Source organism: Tripterygium wilfordii, chromosome 8, assembly GCF_013401445.1.
Source record: "Tripterygium wilfordii isolate XIE 37 chromosome 8, ASM1340144v1, whole genome shotgun sequence".
NCBI classification, from domain to species: domain Eukaryota; kingdom Viridiplantae; phylum Streptophyta; class Magnoliopsida; order Celastrales; family Celastraceae; genus Tripterygium; species Tripterygium wilfordii.
In genome coordinates this window covers 2,524,364-2,543,954 of record NC_052239.1, presented here as the reverse complement: position 1 = coordinate 2,543,954, position 19,591 = coordinate 2,524,364, and the positions used below count along the sequence as shown (strand labels likewise).

The 19,591-nt window shown below is 37.8% G+C and overlaps 4 protein-coding genes and 1 long non-coding RNA gene across 5 annotated transcripts; 4 read left to right on the top strand and 1 right to left on the bottom strand.

Moving 5' to 3' along the window:
• The first annotated feature begins 2,127 nt into the window (after window positions 1–2,127).
• Window positions 2,128–8,258, top strand: LOC120004114 (alanine aminotransferase 2, mitochondrial-like). Its single transcript, XM_038853363.1, has 15 exons — window positions 2,128–2,396; window positions 3,048–3,098; window positions 3,410–3,460; window positions 3,904–3,969; window positions 4,052–4,113; window positions 4,648–4,726; window positions 4,813–4,917; window positions 5,265–5,375; window positions 5,624–5,761; window positions 5,890–5,964; window positions 6,102–6,222; window positions 6,325–6,479; window positions 6,814–6,888; window positions 7,419–7,622; window positions 7,899–8,258. Exons 1-15 carry the CDS (start codon window positions 2,208–2,210, stop codon window positions 8,013–8,015), a joined length of 1,599 nt encoding a protein of 532 aa, XP_038709291.1. The 5' UTR covers window positions 2,128–2,207; the 3' UTR covers window positions 8,016–8,258.
• A 1,015-nt stretch (window positions 8,259–9,273) lies between these two features.
• On the top strand, window positions 9,274–10,329 carry LOC120003825. Its single transcript, XR_005469379.1, has 2 exons — window positions 9,274–9,561; window positions 10,184–10,329. It is a non-coding gene; the product is annotated as an uncharacterized LOC120003825 (long non-coding RNA).
• A 20-nt stretch (window positions 10,330–10,349) lies between these two features.
• Window positions 10,350–13,603, bottom strand: LOC120003823. Its single transcript, XM_038852936.1, has 5 exons — window positions 13,285–13,603; window positions 12,701–13,190; window positions 11,583–12,093; window positions 11,428–11,509; window positions 10,350–10,706 (listed from the first exon to the last, which is right to left on the bottom strand). The coding sequence occupies exons 1-5, from the start codon at window positions 13,345–13,347 to the stop codon at window positions 10,482–10,484; spliced, it is 1,371 nt and encodes a 456-aa protein (XP_038708864.1). The 5' UTR covers window positions 13,348–13,603; the 3' UTR covers window positions 10,350–10,481.
• Window positions 13,604–15,623: 2,020 nt separating this feature from the next.
• On the top strand, window positions 15,624–16,484 carry LOC120003527. Its single transcript, XM_038852545.1, has one exon. It carries the CDS (start codon window positions 15,624–15,626, stop codon window positions 16,482–16,484), a length of 861 nt encoding a protein of 286 aa, XP_038708473.1.
• A 1,137-nt stretch (window positions 16,485–17,621) lies between these two features.
• Window positions 17,622–18,892, top strand: LOC120004315. The gene is made up of 4 exons (XM_038853626.1): window positions 17,622–17,855; window positions 17,947–18,071; window positions 18,186–18,320; window positions 18,523–18,892. Exons 1-4 carry the CDS (start codon window positions 17,703–17,705, stop codon window positions 18,569–18,571), a joined length of 462 nt encoding a protein of 153 aa, XP_038709554.1. The 5' UTR covers window positions 17,622–17,702; the 3' UTR covers window positions 18,572–18,892.
• The last annotated feature ends 699 nt before the right edge of the window (window positions 18,893–19,591 follow it).

Here is a 19,591-nt window from a genome sequence, read left to right as displayed (position 1 = left end):
TTATTCGCCATACATTCATCTATTCATATTAACTTCATATCATTCATTTCTTATTACTTAGGGCATCTCCAACAGAGGTCGTAAATCAGTTCTCAAATGGGTAACAAATGATATGCATACCAATTTCACCATTTTCGTCAAGCCAACAGAGGTCGCAAACCGATTCAGAAATTTGTGACCCCATTTCTGGTTCCCATATTTGCGACTCTGGCAACGAGAGAGACGAAGGTCGCAAATCGACGCAGGTGTTGATAACCGTTGAGCAACGACTATGAACAGTGCCAAAAACCGGTATAAATGTTAACATTTAAGTTATGATCGCTATTTGCTCACCCACATTGCCATTTCTCTCGCTCCCACTTCGCTAACCTTTTATCTGGTAAGCTCATTTTCTGTTCATACGAAGCTAGGGTTCAATTTCGAGACTGTGAATTTTGTTGTTTTCTTAGTTTTTTTTTTCCAAATTCGCGGAAGAATAGTTTGAGATCTCTGCATTTGCATGTTATAAGCTTCCGATCGACCGAAATGGTGTCGAAATTTGGGGTAATTTTATTGTGTCATGTACTTGTGTGCGTTTACTTTAGATTCTGAAAGTTTATTTCTGTCTATTTCGTAGCATTGTTGATTTTGATTTTGTGTTTATAAATTATGAAACTGATGACGTTAGTTTTCGGTTTAACTACTTGTGTTGATGGATTGGTTCAACTCAAAACTTGAGAGATAGTGGGTGTGACCTAATATTTGATTGTTTAGTGGCTTTAAGAATTAGGGCTCATTCTGTGTGTAGTTTGGGTTCTATAGATGAATATTAGTCCGTTTAATATTTTTGATAGGTAACTGTTGTGATGCTTCAGAGCTTGGGTTCATCTTTTTGTGGTAAGCATAAGAATTCTATAGATGATGTGCTTGCTAGTTTGGGTTCTATACCGAATCAGTACATGAATTTTGTTTTGTAAGCGCACAACTTTCCCAATGTGTAATTGTTGATCTTCTCATTGAATGGATTATCCATGATGGAGAAGTTGAGTAATCTTTGGCTGTGAATGGATTGGTTTAACTTCAACATATATATAGAGTACTTTGTGAACGGATTGGTTTAACTTCAACATATAAATAGGGTAATCTGTGAATGAATTGGTTTAACTTCAGCCTTTTAAGGCTATTCTTTTCTATTTGGAGTCAGATTGAGCTTAAGGAAACAAAATATCATATGTTATCATCCCTAACCGTTACGATGATCTTTTGAAGAGCAGAGACCACTAGAACTCCAGCTGCAATCTGTCTCTGGACAAAATATGCATCATTCGCTACCATAACATTTGCAATATGGAGAAAAAGATTTCGACTCATTCGAAATCTTCTCCTAAATAGACCTTCGTGGTAAACAAGATCTGGATTGAAAAAGTCATTCCACAATCTGGAGTGACCGTTAACATGATTGCGTTGAACAATTCTATGGCCTGGAATGGAATCACGGTGGTCAGTTCGTCTCCTCCCATTTGCTTCTTGATCATCTGTCTCTCGTGCACTAAAAGTTGCTCCAACTTATCTTTAGAGTCGGACTTGAAGGCAAGGAATTCCCTCAAAATCTCAAAACTAACATTTGGGTGATCCATGGAGAAGTTTGTGATAAGATTTCTATGTAAAATACACAATGATTTGGTACAAAGTGATGAATGAAGGCTATACATATTTATAAAATAATTAAAAAAAATAAAAAATAGTGGTAAATTAAATGGAAACCAATTTTACGTATTCATTGTTGGAATTAGATTCCATTAAAATATGCATATGGATTTGTATAGCACTATTCAAGTATGCATAGTATAATTATGCATACCCATTTTTAAACATCTCGTTGGAGATGCCCTTACAATAATATCTTTTTAGATATTTCTCATCGTGTCCTATAAGAGAGGGACTGCTAGTGTTGTTTGGTTCCCAATCCTTTTTCCAAGGGGGAAAAAAAAGAAAAAAAGGAAAGAAGAGACAATAATTTTATGGGTGCAACAAACGACCTAAGGCGATCACCAGGCCGTTGTAAAAAAATAAACTCTGTGGGCGCCGCAGACTTGAGATTGAGGCTTGGACAAGAATTCTGGTCAAATAAGTCGGGTGTGGAAGAAAACGTCAAAGTTTGATCCTCAAGAAAAGTACAACGCCCCGCCCCCTGATAATCACCATCTCTGAAAAGCGCACAGGATTTTATGCGGAAATTCGTGACTGAAAGAGCCAAACAGCTTCTCAGCCTTTCCCGTCAATATCAGCACCGTCCTCTCTCCGCTTCCCTGTCTCGTTTCTTGTCCTCCGATCCAATCTCTTCTTCCCCCTCCTCCTCCATGGCTTCCCCGTCTGATTCCTCTACTCCTCTTACTCTTCAAACCATTAATCCCAAGGTATTATACCATTTCCTGTTTTCTTCTCCGATTCTTTGATTTTTTTTTCCTGTTTATACCGGCACCATGTTTTGATCTAGTGGTAGAGTTGTAATGGTCACAGGTTTGATTCTTGTAAATAGCCTTTGCCTGCAACTTAGATCAATTCCTGGAAACTGGAAAGACTCTTTACACATATTATGTGGCGTAATTTCTTTGAGTTCGGGTATTGGTTGACTTTTATATTATCGTCCGTGGATATCATTGTCTGCTTGTTGCCTTTTTCTGTGATTGATATGCCTGATTTTGCTAGTTCTATTGTGGGTGCCACTTCTATATGACTTGTTGATTGCACTTCTGTTCATGCTTTTATGATTCATATTTTGACTCAATAACTAAGATGCCTGGCTCCCTAAGGCTTACCGGTTATTGAACTGTGTGCTGTAGTAATTTTTGCGTGGAATGATAATCTGTTAAACAGCAATCTTGTTGTGTTTAACTAAGAAAATCTGTTTAGTATCTATTGATTCTGCCAGTCACGAGTAAAATTCATGTTAGGTAGAGGGTTTTAAAATGTCTTAAGGACCAACTTTCAAGTCTTGACTTATTCATTACTTTTTGTCGTCTGTCACTTTTGGCTTTCTCACTACCAAATGCTTGTTTTCTCTTCAGGTTTTGAAGTGCGAGTATGCTGTCCGCGGTGAAATTGTCACCCTTGCTCAGGTGACATATGTGCATTGAGTATGCACTATATAGTTCTTTTATTGTGCAATTTCTACCTTATTCTTACTCTCATGCGTGGGCACGCACAAACACCATATCAATTATGCTTTAGCAATTATGCTGCAATAATGGACATGGGTAATCTGACAAGGGTGGGTTATTTTTTTAAAAGGCTCTTCTATGTTTGAAGCGTAAGGTATTGGTTTTTTTTAATTTTCTTTGCAGTTATGTAATTTTAACAAGGAGCATGATGGTAACTTGCATCGTTGCCTAATCTTTATTCTGACAGTACCTTGTATGTCCTTTTGCAGAAATTACAAGAAGAGTTGCAGGCTAAGCCAGGATCGCATCCCTTCAATGAGGTGCCTTTCTTGGTCCTTTGGCGTCATACCATTGAAAGAGATTCAAAGTGTATTCCAGTAGTCATTTGGGCATGATTGTGCTATAATTATTATTAACTGATGAGTTTGATGCCTAAGAAACTATTTTACTTCTGTCCTTGAAGAAAGAAAAGTACTCTTCATGTATTAGTTACTAATGCTTTTTGGTAGTGATCTATCCAATGATTAACTTTTCTTATGGATGGCACATGACATTAGCTTCCTTATTAACTTGGACATTATTTTTTTCTATTGCTAAAAAAATGGATATTTAAAATTGAGAATAACAGGAAAATAAAGGATCCTAGAAGTTTTTGTATAATACAGATGTTACTAAATACAAGGGATGCCTTGAACTCTGGACCTTGCCCCTCTCTAAGGCACTGTTTTACCTGGTTGTTCATTTCTCTATTTTTTTTTGACAGATACTCTATTGCAATATTGGAAATCCTCAATCTCTTGGTCAGCAGCCAATAACATTTTTCCGAGAGGTTTGATTACTGAAACTCTTGGTGAAAGAATTATTTTCGATTAATTAGTTTAATTATGCATTAACAGTCGTCTCTATGTCAGGTTCTTGCATTGTGTGACCATCCTTCCATTTTGGACAAAAGTGAAACACAGGGTTTGTTCAGGTATCAGATACTAATATCGAGTTATGTGCTCAACAATATGCTGAATTAAGATGTTGGTAGGTTGCTGCATTCTTATGTAGAGATTTGAAAACTGTCTATGGGTGTTCCATCTTGAAGATGGTTCAAATCACAAGTTCTATTTTTAATTTTTTTATTTAAATGAAAAATAAACCTAGAACGGTGAAGTTAAGTGGACTATATAAGCCTTACTGTTGTTGGCATCTTGGAACTTTTGGGATTCTCAGAACATTTAGCATCTTCCATGATGAAAATGTTAGTTGTCATTTAACTTACACTCATCCACATGGTGAGGATGTGGCTTTGCACACATTTCACCTTGTTCTCCACAATTTATCATATTTTATGCCAACATTCTGTTTTGAAACCTTCCTCATCCATTGATCCCATAATCAGGAAGTTAGACATTCCTTGTGACAAAGGCCCTCATTGCAGAAAACTTTAGCATGGTTCATTTTTAAGTCTCTAAATTTTCATCATGTATCTTTCTGTAAATTTCCATGTGACCTGTTGCAGTGCGGATTCCATTGAGCGAGCCTGGCAGATTCTGGGTCAAATTCCTGGAAGAGCCACCGGCGCTTATAGCCACAGTCAGGTTATGCCTTTTCTACGTCAGTGAACTTCAGAAGTTCAGATCCATGCAATATTGCTGACCCAAATTCTTTTTTCTTTTCTGCACAGGGTATCAAGGGATTACGCGATACAATTGCTGCTGGAATTGAAGCTCGTGATGGTTTCCCTGCTGATCCAAATGACATTTTCTTGACCGATGGTGCAAGCCCAGCGGTAACAGCTAATTTGACTTGTTCCTTGTCTGAATAGACGCTAATACATTGACACAGACGTAGAGTGTTTTCCATTTGATTCCATGTCGTATATGACTGTAAGGAGAATTTTGGTAGAATTTTTGGATTTATCAAAACTTCTGAATCACCACTTTGGATCTGATTATACTGAAGAACTACAAAAGAAAAGAGAAATAAAAAGATACATACCCAACATGATAAATGGCAATTGGCTCAGCTCCTTACCTAGCTGAGCCTACAAGGGAAAAATGGTTATACTCAAGGTGAAAGAGGTTCTTTTTCAAAAACTTTTTGCTGGTATGATACTATATTTTTCATTATTACCAGGTCCATATGATGATGCAGTTGCTCATTACGTCTGAGAAGGATGGAATTCTTTGCCCCATTCCTCAGTACCCCTTATACTCTGCTTCAATTGCTCTGCATGGTGGATCTCTGGTACGTCATAATTTAAAAAATCTTGCTCAGAAACTCATGGGTCATCTGGATTGTTTGTTTAACATTGCTTATTTAAACCTGGCTGCGAATTACAATAGATAGTTGATTGAAACTCGTGTAGTATAGAGTACAGTTGACATCAACATGGCCTGCTAGAAAAAATCAGGAATGGTGGTTTTGAGTATATTGAAAATTTATTACATTTGTTTAGCATTTTGAAGTTAGATTCTTAATTGTGCCTATTGCAGGTTCCTTACTATCTTGATGAAGCAACTAATTGGGGATTAGAAGTTTCTGACCTCAAAAAGCAATTAGAGGATGCCAAGTCCAAGGGAATTACTGCCCGGGCATTGGTTGTTATAAATCCGGGCAACCCAACGGGTCAGGTAAGTAACAATTAGCTCTGTAAAAATGAAAATGTAGTGCAAATTTCCATTAAAGGTTTTGCTTTGGTGGGATGTAATGCCTATCTTGCCTTCTATGTGGTTTGATTTTCTCAGATTCATGCTTGCAGGTTCTTGCTGAAGATAACCAGCGTGAAATTGTTGAGTTCTGCAAGCAGGAAGGGATTGTTCTTCTAGCGGATGAGGTGGGTAGATGGCCCAGGTTTTGGCTTTAGCATTTTAATGGCATAATTTACCTGGGACAAGCCTAACTAAACAAACTTCATATTGTCTTTTGTGCTAACTATTGTATTCCCCATTATGTCCATTGAGCTTTATACAGGTATACCAGGAAAATGTGTATGTTCCAGAGAAGAAGTTCCACTCCTTCAAGAAGATCTCACGGTCCATGGGATATGGAGAAAAGGATTTATCTCTGGTATCTTTTCAGTCAGTGTCTAAAGGTAGATATTGGTTACATTGATATACATGATGATTGATGAGAGAGATCTTCGACGGTTTTTTGAGCTTGACGAGGAGAATGATTCCTTTTTTGTTGTTTTCAGGATATTATGGTGAATGTGGAAAAAGGGGAGGTTATATGGAGGTTACAGGGTTTGGTGCTGACATAAGGGAACAAATTTATAAAGTGGCATCAGTGAATTTGTGTTCCAATATTTCTGGTCAAATTCTTGCCAGCCTTGTCATGAGCCCACCGAAGGTGAAGACTTTTTTCTCCTCTATAGGGTTGCCTGCCTTTTCTTTTGTCTTCCTTTTCATTTATTGGATGAACAATTAGCCTCTTTCTGGTTTTGCAACTAGTAACATGTCCTAAGGCACTTGCATAATGCACCCCTTAGTTTTAATTACGAGTGCAAGTTTTTTATTAGCTCTTTCTGGGACTGTTTGAGTGCTAAAGCATGTTCCGATAGGGTGTGTGGTGGTTATAAGAAGTCATTGAAATTTCCTGTAAAATTTGTAAGTGTCTTTTCTTTAACAAGGAAATTTGCAAGTGCCTTGTCTATTGCAAAGATTGATTATAAATAATCATGCAGGCTGGTGATGAATCCTTCGAATCTTATCTTGAGGAGAGAGATGGAATCCTCTCATCGCTAGCAAGGCGTGCAAAGGTCAGTTGGATGAATTAAATTTTATTAAATTAAGATACTATGAATGTTTTGCAATTCTCGATCCTGCAATATAATGGAAGTTGTAGGAAGGATTTGCATACTCGTAGCACATTTGGCACAAGTTTGTCATTGCTTATTCTAACTTACAAAAGCTTTTCAAAATAAGCATGTCAAACTCTACCTGAATCGTCAAAACTCCATGTACTAGCTCGGATAGCATGGGGTGTTGGCGTTGTATGATTTGGTGAATTGGTAGCCCATTCCATAAGTGGGGTAATCACATTCTTAAGGAATTTATGTTTTTATATATTTAAATTCTCTGCAAATAGTAATAGCAAATAATGTCTGGAGACTGTAGAATGCAGATGGAGGATGATAGTGGAAAAAGGTACATGAACATTCTTATGGAATGTAGACATGATTTTTTCCCATGATAAAGTATCAGGTTGCTGGAAAATTTGTACGTGCACCATATTTTTATACCCTTTTATGTCTTGTAATAGTACATAAACTTTTTGATTATTTTTCAGACATTGGAGGAGGCATTCAACAGTTTGGAGGGTGTAACATGCAACAAGGCAGAAGGGGCAATGTATCTCTTTCCCCGAGTTCGGCTTCCTGAAAACGCAATAAAAGCATCAGAAGCAGTAAAAACGGCACCAGATGCATTCTATTGTCGCAGGCTCCTCAATGCTACTGGAATTGTTTTTGTTCCTGGTTCTGGTTTTGGCCAGGTGAGTGCCTACTAACTGATTATGTTTGAACATATATATAAACTACATAGGTGAAAGTATTTTTACTTTAAGATTTCTGCCAAGCAAATTCTCATAGCATTGCAAAGGGTATAGATTACATGACCTTATATTGAGTTCCATTGAATTATACTTATATGAAATCTGTTATTGTAATAAAACATGTCAATTAGACATCATAGCTATGAGATCTTTGTGCTGTCTTAAGAATTCTTTTCGACTCTTACTGATTCGCTCGTGTGTTTTTTTTTTCAAAAGGTCTCGGGCACGTGGCATTTTAGGTGTACAATACTGCCTCAAGAGGATAAGATACCAGCCATTGTCACCCGTCTAACAGACTTCCATAAGAGTTTCATGGAAGAGTATCGTGACTGAGAGATTTTGGCATTTGATAGTTGTTCAGAATAAGGTATAACCAGCCATTTTCATATATAGACAAGAAGGTTTTTTTATTTTTTTATGGCGGAAGATTTTGTAACATTTTACTGAGTTTCTCTAGATGTATGGACTAGTGGAACCATGCGAATACGTTTTACATTTTCTGAAAAGCAGAGTTCGAAAACAGAAAATGGTCTTAAAAACATAAAACAAACCAGACTCTACGAAGCATTCATATCAGATTACTTAAATATGTTTTTTTTTTCTTCCTATTTTAGATAAAGTTTGTCAAAAACATTTCTGACAACGAAAATGGATGTGACAGAATTTGTTAATATTGAACTTTTTTTTTTTTTTTTTTTGTGTTTGACAAAGAAAATATGGCGCTGAGCCTTGTCTGGTGCTCATCCCATCAAAACCTGCTCGATCGGTTTTCACTCGCGAACCCACCTACACTGTCAGTCAGTTTATCCGCTTTGGGTTGTCCATTTTTTGTCGAGATTGGCAATGAGGTTTGTTCGCTTTGGGTCGAGATCGACAATGGATTTGTCCCTCGAGCCCACCCCATAATAAGGCCTGTGGAGCCGGTCCAGCCAAACGGGCACAAGGAACGTAGGCCTAACCACTTAAAAACTGTTGGCTGATAGAGAGGCAGAGTTGCCTCTCATGTAACCAGCAGTTTGCTGCCACATCTACGTGATGTGGGTCAAGTGTGTGACAAACCCTACTGAATGATAACTTGACTAAAGAAGTTATGGGGTCGAGGTGGAGGTGGCGAAATGATTTTTTAAAGAATAATGCTTGACACCTTTAAAAAGTGACCTCCAAAAGACCCTCATTTAATGTGAAGTGTTGGATTTGAAGTGGACCCTACATATGTGTTTTTAATCAATGGTTATTTTAATGCCACATAGATTTTGAAGACTTTTGAGGACCAAATTTTAGAGGTCTCTAGTATTGTCATTTTTTAAAATAAATACGTGCGTGCCCGATGAGTGCCCAAAGCGCACAATATCTTATTTGGACTTAAACATTAAGGTAAGAAAGCCAAATTTCTGCATCCACATAAAAATGCGTCTTTATGATAAATTGGGTATTCATTTTTCTATATAAGTTACAATGGGAGAGATAAGATCATTTCCCGAAATAAAATAAAATACGTGTGAGTCCAAACCTAAAGCGCACAATAAACAACAGACAACAGAGCCTTCATTTTCATTGTGGGGTCACAGAAACCCGTTTGAAGGCTTTCATCTCATCAAAGGTCTCGGGCACGTGGTATTTTAGGTGTACAATACTGCCTCAAGAGGATAAGATACCAGCCATTGTCACCCGTCTGACAGACTTCCATAGGAGTTTCATGGACGAGTATCGCGACTGAGAGATCTTGGCATTTGAGAGTTGTTCAGAATAAGTTATAACCAGCCATTTCCATATACAGACGAGAGCTTTCGTTGTGCATCTCCAGGTTTTTTTATGGCGGAAGATGACTAGCAAGTGTAACAGAAATTTTTATTATCTGGTGTTATCTCCTGGACCTGGTGTTAGTATATAAAGTTATATACTGCTTATCTATACAAGTATTGAGTATTTCCAAACCAAACCAAGTTTTTACATTTTCTGAAAACAGAAAATGGTCTTGAAATTTGAAAACAGAAAACAAACGGGTTCCTGGGGGCTGCTGTATAACTACAGCAGCCCCCGCTGTAGCCCTATAGCCCTTTTGGGCTTTAAAATATTTTTTATTTATTTTTAAAAAATTATATATGTGTAGTATTCGGTCTAACGATTCCAACGACATATTTTTGTTCGAAACAAAAATCAAATTCATCGCGATCAAAACATCGAATGTTTTGAGTTTATATTCAACGGTTCAGAATTGTTATGCATTTTTCACGTTAAATTTGATTTTTGTTTCTAATAAAAAATATGTCGTTAGAATCGTTACTCCGAATACTACACATATATAATTTTTTAAAATAAAAATAAAAATATTTTAAAGCCCAAAAAGGGTTACAGCTGAGCTGGTCTACAACAGCCCCCGAGAACTCCAAACAAACCAGACTCTTAAGATTCTGCAGATCTAGTTTCTGACTGTATTGCCTCCTGTATTGAGTCACATGTCAACTGTAAGTCTAACAGATGACTTTCTTTTTGTTACACAGGTGACAGACTTTATGGTTTGACCCCGTCAGTAACAGCGGCAATGAAATCTGATTTTCAGTCTTGTAGCTAAGCTTTCCTCTTGAGATCCTGCAAGTTTGTCTAAGTTTAAGACACTACTTTTTTCTTGGTCAATTTAATTCATGGTGTTTCTTCCTCTCAAATTCTTGGGAATAATGGCTTATCATTTGCATCTATGTATGTTGAATTTGTCAAATTTTTACACCTTCAATGCCTCTCAAATTCCTGAAACAAGGGTGCCTGGAGAGCTATGTGAAGTCATGGCATTCAAATTCTTGCTCAATGATAGTTCTTACATGGAAAACAACCACAAGAGCTGTGGCGGCCAGAAACTATTGAGTTCTGTCTGTTCATCATCTTCTGTCCCTGTTCGTGAGCTTTATTAATTTGTTCAGCGTGTTGTTCCCGGGCTGCCTCTCTCCATTCCTCAGCCTTTCGGTGCACGTCCGCCATCCTCTTCATCAACTTCTCTTCTAGTTTCGACTTCATCTTCTGTATTTTCACCTGAGTCATCCATTTAAGGTTACGCAAGTATCAATAATTGAGCATTGACAAAACAAGAAACCAAACTTTCCTGCATTCTGCCAACAATCTAATTAGTTTTTTAATTGAAAACAAACACACAAGAAACCAAACTTCCAGGCAAGAGATACCCCAGTTCAAGAGAACATTCCAATTCCCCACAAACTTCTAAATGCCAGCTCTTCAAGTTGCAATAAAGATGATTAGTTAAAAGGTTGAGCTTGTAAGTTATTGCTAAAACTGCAATAGAATAAGGGAGACACTATAACAAAGGTGGACTGGTCAAGAATAACAAAGAGCATGAGCTTCAAGGAGCGGGCGGCTCGAGACTGGGGAAGCCAACGATAAGTCCAACAAAACTTTGTTGCCATATTCAACATGACAGAGCTATTAAAATCTTACAAAGATATGCACAAAGAAATTTAAGCTAAGATCATCCATACTTTATAACATGCCAGAGCACAGCTTCACATGGGTTGCGCCAACTCCACCAGCAACTTACTGATTTACTTTAAAAAAAGAGATCTTTAACAATTCTATCTACCAATATCAACTTTGAGTAGGTTGGCCATGGCAGCAGGCAACATAGAGGCAAAGCTAAAACCATTGAGTCGTGGAATTTTGAAGTTTGCATTTCCATGATGCTTGAATACTAATCTACCAAGAAATAAAGAATTGAATGAAAAAGTTAGAGGAGAAACACCTCAAGCTTTCTTGATTGCGCTTCAGCTTTTGCATTTTGGAGGTTCACCCAAGCTTGAATTTTTGCTTCTTCTCTCTGGTATCTGTACCAAATCACAACTCAAAAAAATGCATAAAACTAATAGAAACATGCAGGATTACAGATTGACCTGTTACCTTAGGCAGCACTTTGTCTTGTCCTCTTCTTCCCAAGCAGCAGCTCTTGATTCAGAAACATTTTTCCGAAATGCATCTCCCACTTCAATATGTCTCAGGCTCTTTGATATTTCCTCTTCCTCTTCTTCTCTTGAGACCCAATTTGATGCAACTGAGTCGTAATGATTCCCAAATTGTAGCTTAGCTAAATGACACTCCTGCAGCTTGGCAATGTCAATGGTGCTACTGCTGTCGTTAGAGTTACCCAAGGCCAATGGGCCTGACCTACTAGCAGGCGTGTTATGTCGAGCAGGCGAAGAGCTCTTGAATGGTGTGTGGCATCTAGAAGTGGTGGAACTTCCAAGAGGGGTCATCTCTGTCCCAACATCTCTGTGTTGGACCTCATGAATTAGTTCCGTGTGCGCATCTACCATGATTTCACCAGCTGAGTTTCCGAATAGAAACCCTTCTTTTGATGGCTCTGAGAATCTAAAATTTGGACTAACCAGTTCTGCATTGTCCGTGAATTTGTCTACATTCAAACATCACAAAAACTTTATTATTTATTGCAACAATTATTGTTGACATACATAAACTTTTCAGGAAATTAAGATCATAAAGATAAAAATGATGAACAATTATTGACATACATAAACTTTCCAGGAAATTAAGATCATAAAGATGACAGTGATCACACAAAAGCTGCGAAGACTTGCAGTTAGTAAAGGAAAACAATACTGCACATTATGGTGAAAAGAAAACAGTAAAGCCCCTAAAGAGCAGCCATTTTTGAATCTTCCATCAATTGGGACAAGAGTAAACAAAACCTCACTAAACCAACCCTAGAATGATTGTTTAGATCAATGAAACTGTCAACTTGGAACCAAATTGACTAATTGAGAATGAACATAAGCATTTCAAAGATTCATCTTATTTTCTCTCTCTAGTTGTTTCAGGGAAAAAGAGACCCCAATTGAAAAAAGATCTTCCACTATGTGTGAATAAATTTTCTATCAGCAACAAAACCCAAGTATTTGTGTGTCCAAAATGGGCACATACTCCTACAATAGAGAAAATATGAGGAGTGAAAGCTAAAGGGGTCCAGGTTCCATCAAAGTTGAAAAAAAAAAGGATCCCACCTTTTAGAAGTACATCTGTAGAGGCAGAGACCCCATTAAAAGCTCTGGCAGAGTTATGTTGAAAACTTGGAGCTACCTTTGAGACCTTTTCTTCTATGACCCTAGATTTCTCTGCAAATACTTCCAGTTGCTTAAAGTTCTCACATTGTCTCTGGGTCTTTGAGGACGCTGGGGGTGGCTTTATGGCATGAGCAGGAGAGTCATGGCAGGAGCTACTCATGAGCCATTTTTCTGCATCATCCCACTTTGAAGGAAAGCCCTTTCTTGAACGATTTCCAACACTGAATCCAAAAACTGGCCTACCAGGTGTGGAAGGAGCTTCAAGTAGTCTCCTTTGTGCTACTACTGAGCTCACACCCTCTCTCCCCATCCGGGTTTCATTGTTTGTAGCTGGAAATGACTTGACAAACTCTGAGGTTTCCTTAAGACTGAGCTTGCAAAGTGGGTCTGGAAGGTTGTCTGCAAATGGGTTGGCTTCCAATGGCATTTCCTGGAACAAACACCCCAAAGTAGAAGATGAATCATAAATTCAATACAGCCAATATCTAAAAACCACAAAAGAAAACAAAATGTTAGATCCTTACACCATTAGAGGGAAATACAGGTAGTGGAGCAGGAAAGTATTTGGGACTTGTGAGATAATCCATCAATGCTCACAAAAAAAAATTGTGTTTGGGGGAGAATTTAGTATCTCTCTATGAAACTAAGGAAATCTTGCATATATATGGAGGTGTCAGCCTCTATGATGAGAAAGTGACCTAGTAAGACAGTTGAACAGTATTTTCTGTACATGGCAAAGGCATTGATTTACAATGAACCAGCATTCAAAATGGGTACAGTGTACCAGTGTGTCAATACTAAATAGCGAAGAAGGAGACAATAGAGTACTTCATGACTCATGAGACTTGACTAAAGCGAAAATTCAAATCTTTGATATATTTTGTTTTTCTTTTGTATTCTTCCTGGGAGATCTGTTATTACTTATTGGTTTTTTTTTTTTAAATGCAGCTGCAAAATATGTTTTACATTCAAATCCAACTTTGAATATATATATAATCCAATCGAATTACCTCTTCTCATTACTTTATAGTTTTAATATCTCTGGCTTGGGTGGCCCAATCTCAAAAGTGGGCCTTTCTAGAGGGAGGTCCAAATTCCAAAGTCCATTATAAGAAATATAAGATCGGTCCATTTGACTCACTTTATTATGTTTGGGCTAAATAGAATCTGGGCCAATACTCCAATAGGAGCCCATTCTCCATTTCAATACGGACCTTTTGTAGCTCTTGACGTGTAGTCTAATTGTACCATATTTTTGCAAAATTGCACGGCACTGTTCCAGGTCCAACCCTGCGTTGTTGACCCACCCCTTTTGTAACGGTTAATTTCAATACAGATCATTGTGATGTTAAAGCTAGATATGAGCAAAGCTTATGATAGGGTCGAGTGGCGGTTTATTGAGGCAATGATGTTGAAACTGGGTTTTAATCCAAGATGGGTCTATACTATAATACGCTGCATTTCTTCAGTTCAATTTTCAGTTATGGTTAATGGCCAAGCTCATGAGCAGTTTAGACCGAGTAGGGGCCTTCGCCAAGGTGACCCCCTCTCGCCCTTTCTCTTTCTTATTTGTGCTGAAGGCCTCTCCAACCTCTTGATGGATGCTGAAAAGAGGAAAATCATAAGTGGTCTATCTGCTAGCAGGAATGGGCCTCAGATCACCCATCTTTTTTTCGCGGATGATAGCCTGGTTTTTTGTAAAGCCAATACTCATGAATGCAGTGCCATTCAGTCCTTACTTCAGTGCTATGAAAAAGCTTCAGGTCAAAAGATCAACTTTGAGAAATCAGGAGCTTATTTTAGCTCCAATACTGATGATGATGAAAAGTCAAGGCTGTCAGCTTTGCTAGGAGTAAGGCACATCTCCAATCCTGAAAAATATCTTGGCCTTCCGGCAATGGTTGGAAGAGAGAAGAGAAAATCTTTCAACCATCTAAAGGAGAGAGTCATGTCTCGTATCTTAGGGTGGAAAGAAAAGTTTCTTTCTCAAGCTGGTAAAGAAGTCCTTATCAAAGCTATTGCTCAAGCTATTCCTACTTATGCCATGAGTGTTTTTCGCCTTCCTTCCTCCTTCTTTGAGGAACTTATGGTTGCTCTGAACAAATTTTGGTGGAAAAATAATGGAGATAAAGGCATTTGCTGGTCCACATGGCAATCTCTTTGCAAGCCAAAAAATTCAGGTGGGCTTGGCTTTCGCTCTCTTATTTCCTTTAACCTTGCCTTACTAGCCAAACAGGGTTGGCGATTGCTGAAAAATGATCAATCCTTGTGTTTTAAGGTGCTTAAAGCCAAGTACTTTCCCAATTGCGATTTTATGCGGGCCTGTCTCGGCTCTAATCCTTCCTGGTCTTGGCGAAGTATATGTGAGGGGCGTGAGGTGTTGGAAAAGGGGTTGATCTGGAGGGTTGGGAATGGTTGTGATGTGTCAGTGTGGATGGACAAGTGGATCCCCCGTCCTTGGAAGTTTAATCCTATTACAACAATAAAACAATCTCTGGGGCATTTAAGGGTGAACCAACTTATTGATACTAGGCATAGCTGCTGGAATGAGCCTTTGCTAAAAAAAATTTTTTTACCAGTGGATGTTGAGGCAATTTTGGAGATCCCCTTGGGTGATGTTAGAGACAAAGATGAGCGTCACTGGTGTTTTGATCCTAAAGGATGTTACTCAGTGAAGAGTGGGTATCATACTTTTGAAAATTGGCTTAAGTTTTCCAATCATTCTGCTGAGTCAAGTGTTCCTTCAAATTCTGCTCTCTGGTCCACAATTTGGGAGATCGAAGCCCCCCCAAAGATTAAAACATTCTCTTGGCGGTTATGCAAGGATTTTATTCCAACTTTTTCTAAGCTCTAATCGCGGTCCATGGATATTCAAGCTGGATGTCTCTTTTGTGATGAGGATGTTGAAACCATGCACCATTTGCTCTCTGATTGTTGGTGGGTTAGAAAGGCTTTTGTTGAAGCTGGACTTTCTCATATCCCTAAGTTATACTGGGGTCAACTTATACTGCATTGGGTTGATGCTGTAGCCCAAGATATTGGTATAGAGCAAGTCACTAGGCTTCTGACATGTATTTGGCAAGTCTGGTATATGAGAAACCAAATATTTCATCACAATTGTGTGGGAAGCACCAAGGACGTGGGTAGGAGAGTGGACAATTTGCTGGATGAATTTAGAGAAGCCCATTCGAGTGACTCAGCTAGTGCAGCAACAATATGCTCAAGCCTTATTAGATGGAGGCCTCCTTCAGGTTCATATGTTAAGGTTAACTTTGATGCAGCTCTGCAGGACTCCAAAGTGGGGGTTGGAATTATTGCTCGAAACTCGGATGGTATGCATCTAGCGTCGAGGATAGTATGTTTAAAGGGCCCCTCAAATCCCTTCTTTGCAGAGTGTCTAGCTGCTAAAGAAGCTGTGCTCTTTGCGAAGGATCTTTGTTGTGATTCTATCATTCTTGAAGGTGACTCTTTGCTGACTATAACTGGCTTGAATAGAGTTGACATTGATCTCTCAGCGACTGGGCTTTGTCTTAGAAGTATTAAGGATTTATTTCCTCTTTTTTCTTCTGTGAAGTGTAACCATGTCAAACGCAGAGCTAACAATGCAGCTGATTTGTTAGCTAAGCATGCCTTGTTGGGCTCAGGTTCTCGGAACTGGTCTGGAATTTGTCCAGATTTTCTTCTCTCTGTAATTGCTTTGGATTGTAGTCTTGTTTCTTCTTAATGAAGTGGTTTTTCTTCTCAAAAAAAAATAATACCCTTTGTAGAGCAAAAAAAATCACCCCTTTCGTAATTGTTGATTTCAATACAGATGATTGAAGTGTTAAAATACAATAATACCCTGGTAGAGCCAAAAAGGGAGTGAGATCTCACCCTCCTTTTTTTTTGGGTAGGATTTGGAAACTTCCCAAACTTGCATAGTAGCAAAACTTAACTTGTGATGGTGAAAGCTAAACTTAAAGACGAAGTCAAAATATTGCATCATAGGAAGGCTTTTTGGCACACTTCAAGAGTTGGTAAAACTACCACCTTAAAATAATATGTGGCCTGAATGTATTGACAAATTCTGAGCCACAACATTAAGTATATTATCTAAGTGTCATCACTACTATATATATATATATGATTGATAAGAAAGCTCTATCAGAAATAGACATATATTGTTGCCACTAAAAAAAAGACAAATAAAGCTTAGCTACCTAAGTTAATTTGAATCGATGATGTATTGTTTGATAAGAAAGCATTGGAATTTAGTTGAAAAGTTGCAGCTGCAAAGCTCAAATGTTCATTCTATACATGAAAAAATCTTAAAACAGAGAAAATGTAGCACCCGACTCGAGTGGGCGGGCCACAAACCTCTGCAGTGTCAGCATTGCTAGTTCTGGACGAGCTATCGAGTGACGATGGGACTAAATTTCTTATCCCACATAGCCCATAGAAATATATAAAGTACAAAATATAATAGGTCAAATTTTTAAACTAATAACAAACATTTTTACTGAGTTCAAACCAGATGAGCTAGTGTTAGGATTAGGAAGACAAAGTCGTGCAGACAAATATAGGTTGATCTAAAACGGACAGAGTATCACTAGTGCGGAGGGGCAAGTTCTTAGAGGAAATACACAAATACATTTGTATAAGTATGGTGATTAGGGGAGTTTTAGTGAAATTGTGAATAGACTCACCAACCAATTGTCACAATAGGTGGTGACAACCAACAAATGTGACTTGAAACAGATTCAAGATAAGCATCACTGGGTCCACCTACATGTTCCTAAACTAATATAATAATGCACGTTGATAAGACAACCCTTATCAATAATTGAATTAGTATCCATATTTAATACTTAATTTCAACTTATCATTATTACATCCTTCCATAGACACAGCATTATCAAGAACAAACTTCATTCACATACCTTCTTCTTGATTTTCATTTCCAATGGCTGTAACATGCTTTTCTTCTCCTAACATCCTTGTTCAAAACTGTGGTTCAGTTGTCAAGCCTGCATACAAAACTATGATGATTAAACAAGGTCAGGTTCCAATGAAGAAAGTTTCAAACACTCTGGTCAGATCATCCTTCACAAACAAGGTCAGTACATCTTTCTTCTTCATGTTCAACTATTCAAGAACATACAGATGGTTCTTGTTGTCATGTTTATCGAATCAATTTGCGTAATCAGGTCTTTGAGGATCGATCGGAGGGTATAATTTGCTACAGAGATGATGATGGTGAGATAGTTTGTGAAGGATATGATGAGGGTCCTCGTTCTCCCCTACAGATTTCAAGAACAGTGCACCATTCAAGGTAAATTTCTTCTAAAAGAAGTAAAATATGCATTCTAAATCTAATATAATCAAGTTCAAATAAAGCATAACTTCAAGCTTGTAACCTGTGTGGTAATTCTTTGGCCGACTCCAGAGAAGCTGAGCTTGTCAATCTACTTCAAGAAAGATGGTTTCAAATTGTGAATGGTGGGGATTCAGTATTACTTGCAAGTATTGATGATCTGCAAATGCAAGAAAACTTGAAGTTGAATGGCTTCAACAAGCTCTGGTAATCAATGCCTAACACTTGCCAATTTTGGCACTGTCTCTGAAATAATTTTCTACCTGAAACTGAGGTAGTTCTTCAAGTCATAGAATGTAAATAATAAGCATGACAATTGACAGGCACTTTAATTTGGATTCAGTGTAGCTTCATTTCATGCCTTCCCTTTCTACACCATCAATGAAAGTGAAAGATATACACCTTGCAGGCATCAATTCTATTGCAAAACTCGATTAGTAAAAACATCAAGGCATTAGCTGATAGAGCAAACCTGTATGGCAAGAACACCAAGCACTTCAATTACAAACTAAAAGGTGGCCTCATCTGACTTCTGTGTTTCAAACATTTGACTGCACTAGATGATCACCTTCATGTCAAGAAGAATCAGAAGATCATGTCAATGTATGTGCTATGCTACTTCAAGTTGAAATAAAACCAGGGCATGCATTCAAAGCATTTGAGCGGTATTCCTCTTCATTGAGGCAAAAGAGCGAACACCTAGTCTGCAACTAGCATACACAACTAGAATTGATCCAGAATTTTCAAGCTTTAGCCATATTTACAACAAACTGAACCAATACAAGCATTGTGGATTCCAATCTAATTTTGCTCAGGCGACTGATAAACCAATTTGGGACCAAACAATGAGAAGACCGATTTTAGACAACTGCAATGACCTGCTAGAATCCCTATCACAACTATCACGCAACTCCCAATTTCTCTACTAAACGAACTGTGTCCATCCCATGATTACAGTTGTTGCATTTTGATTAAAAAAAATACTTGATAAGGGTGTGGGACCTGTTGAAGAAAATAAAGAGCAAAATCGTTAAATATTATTTTGGTTATCTTTTGAAACCAGCCGTGATTTTTTATCCGATTTTAGAGTTTTTCACATATATTATTATATTGAGATTGTTATGCTTTTTTATTTCAATTTTATCTTGTCGTACGATATTTCTATACAAGAAAGATCGGACAAATTTTCCAACAACAATAAATAAGAAATGCACGAAATGAAATTGTTGAGGTGTTTTCTTAATAAATTTCAATAAGAGAGCACTTATCGACGCAGAAAATTGGAAAGCAAGAAATATAATTGTGTATGCACATAGACACTATGAAGAAAAAGGAAAAGAAGACAGCAATTGGAAGTCGTACTAAGAATGAAGAACTGGGAGAAGATAACTCTTAGTACCTAGGGTATATCCTAACCATGCTCCAGTTAATGTCTAAAGACGCTAAGAGATTAGGATCAAGATATTTGATCCTATCTC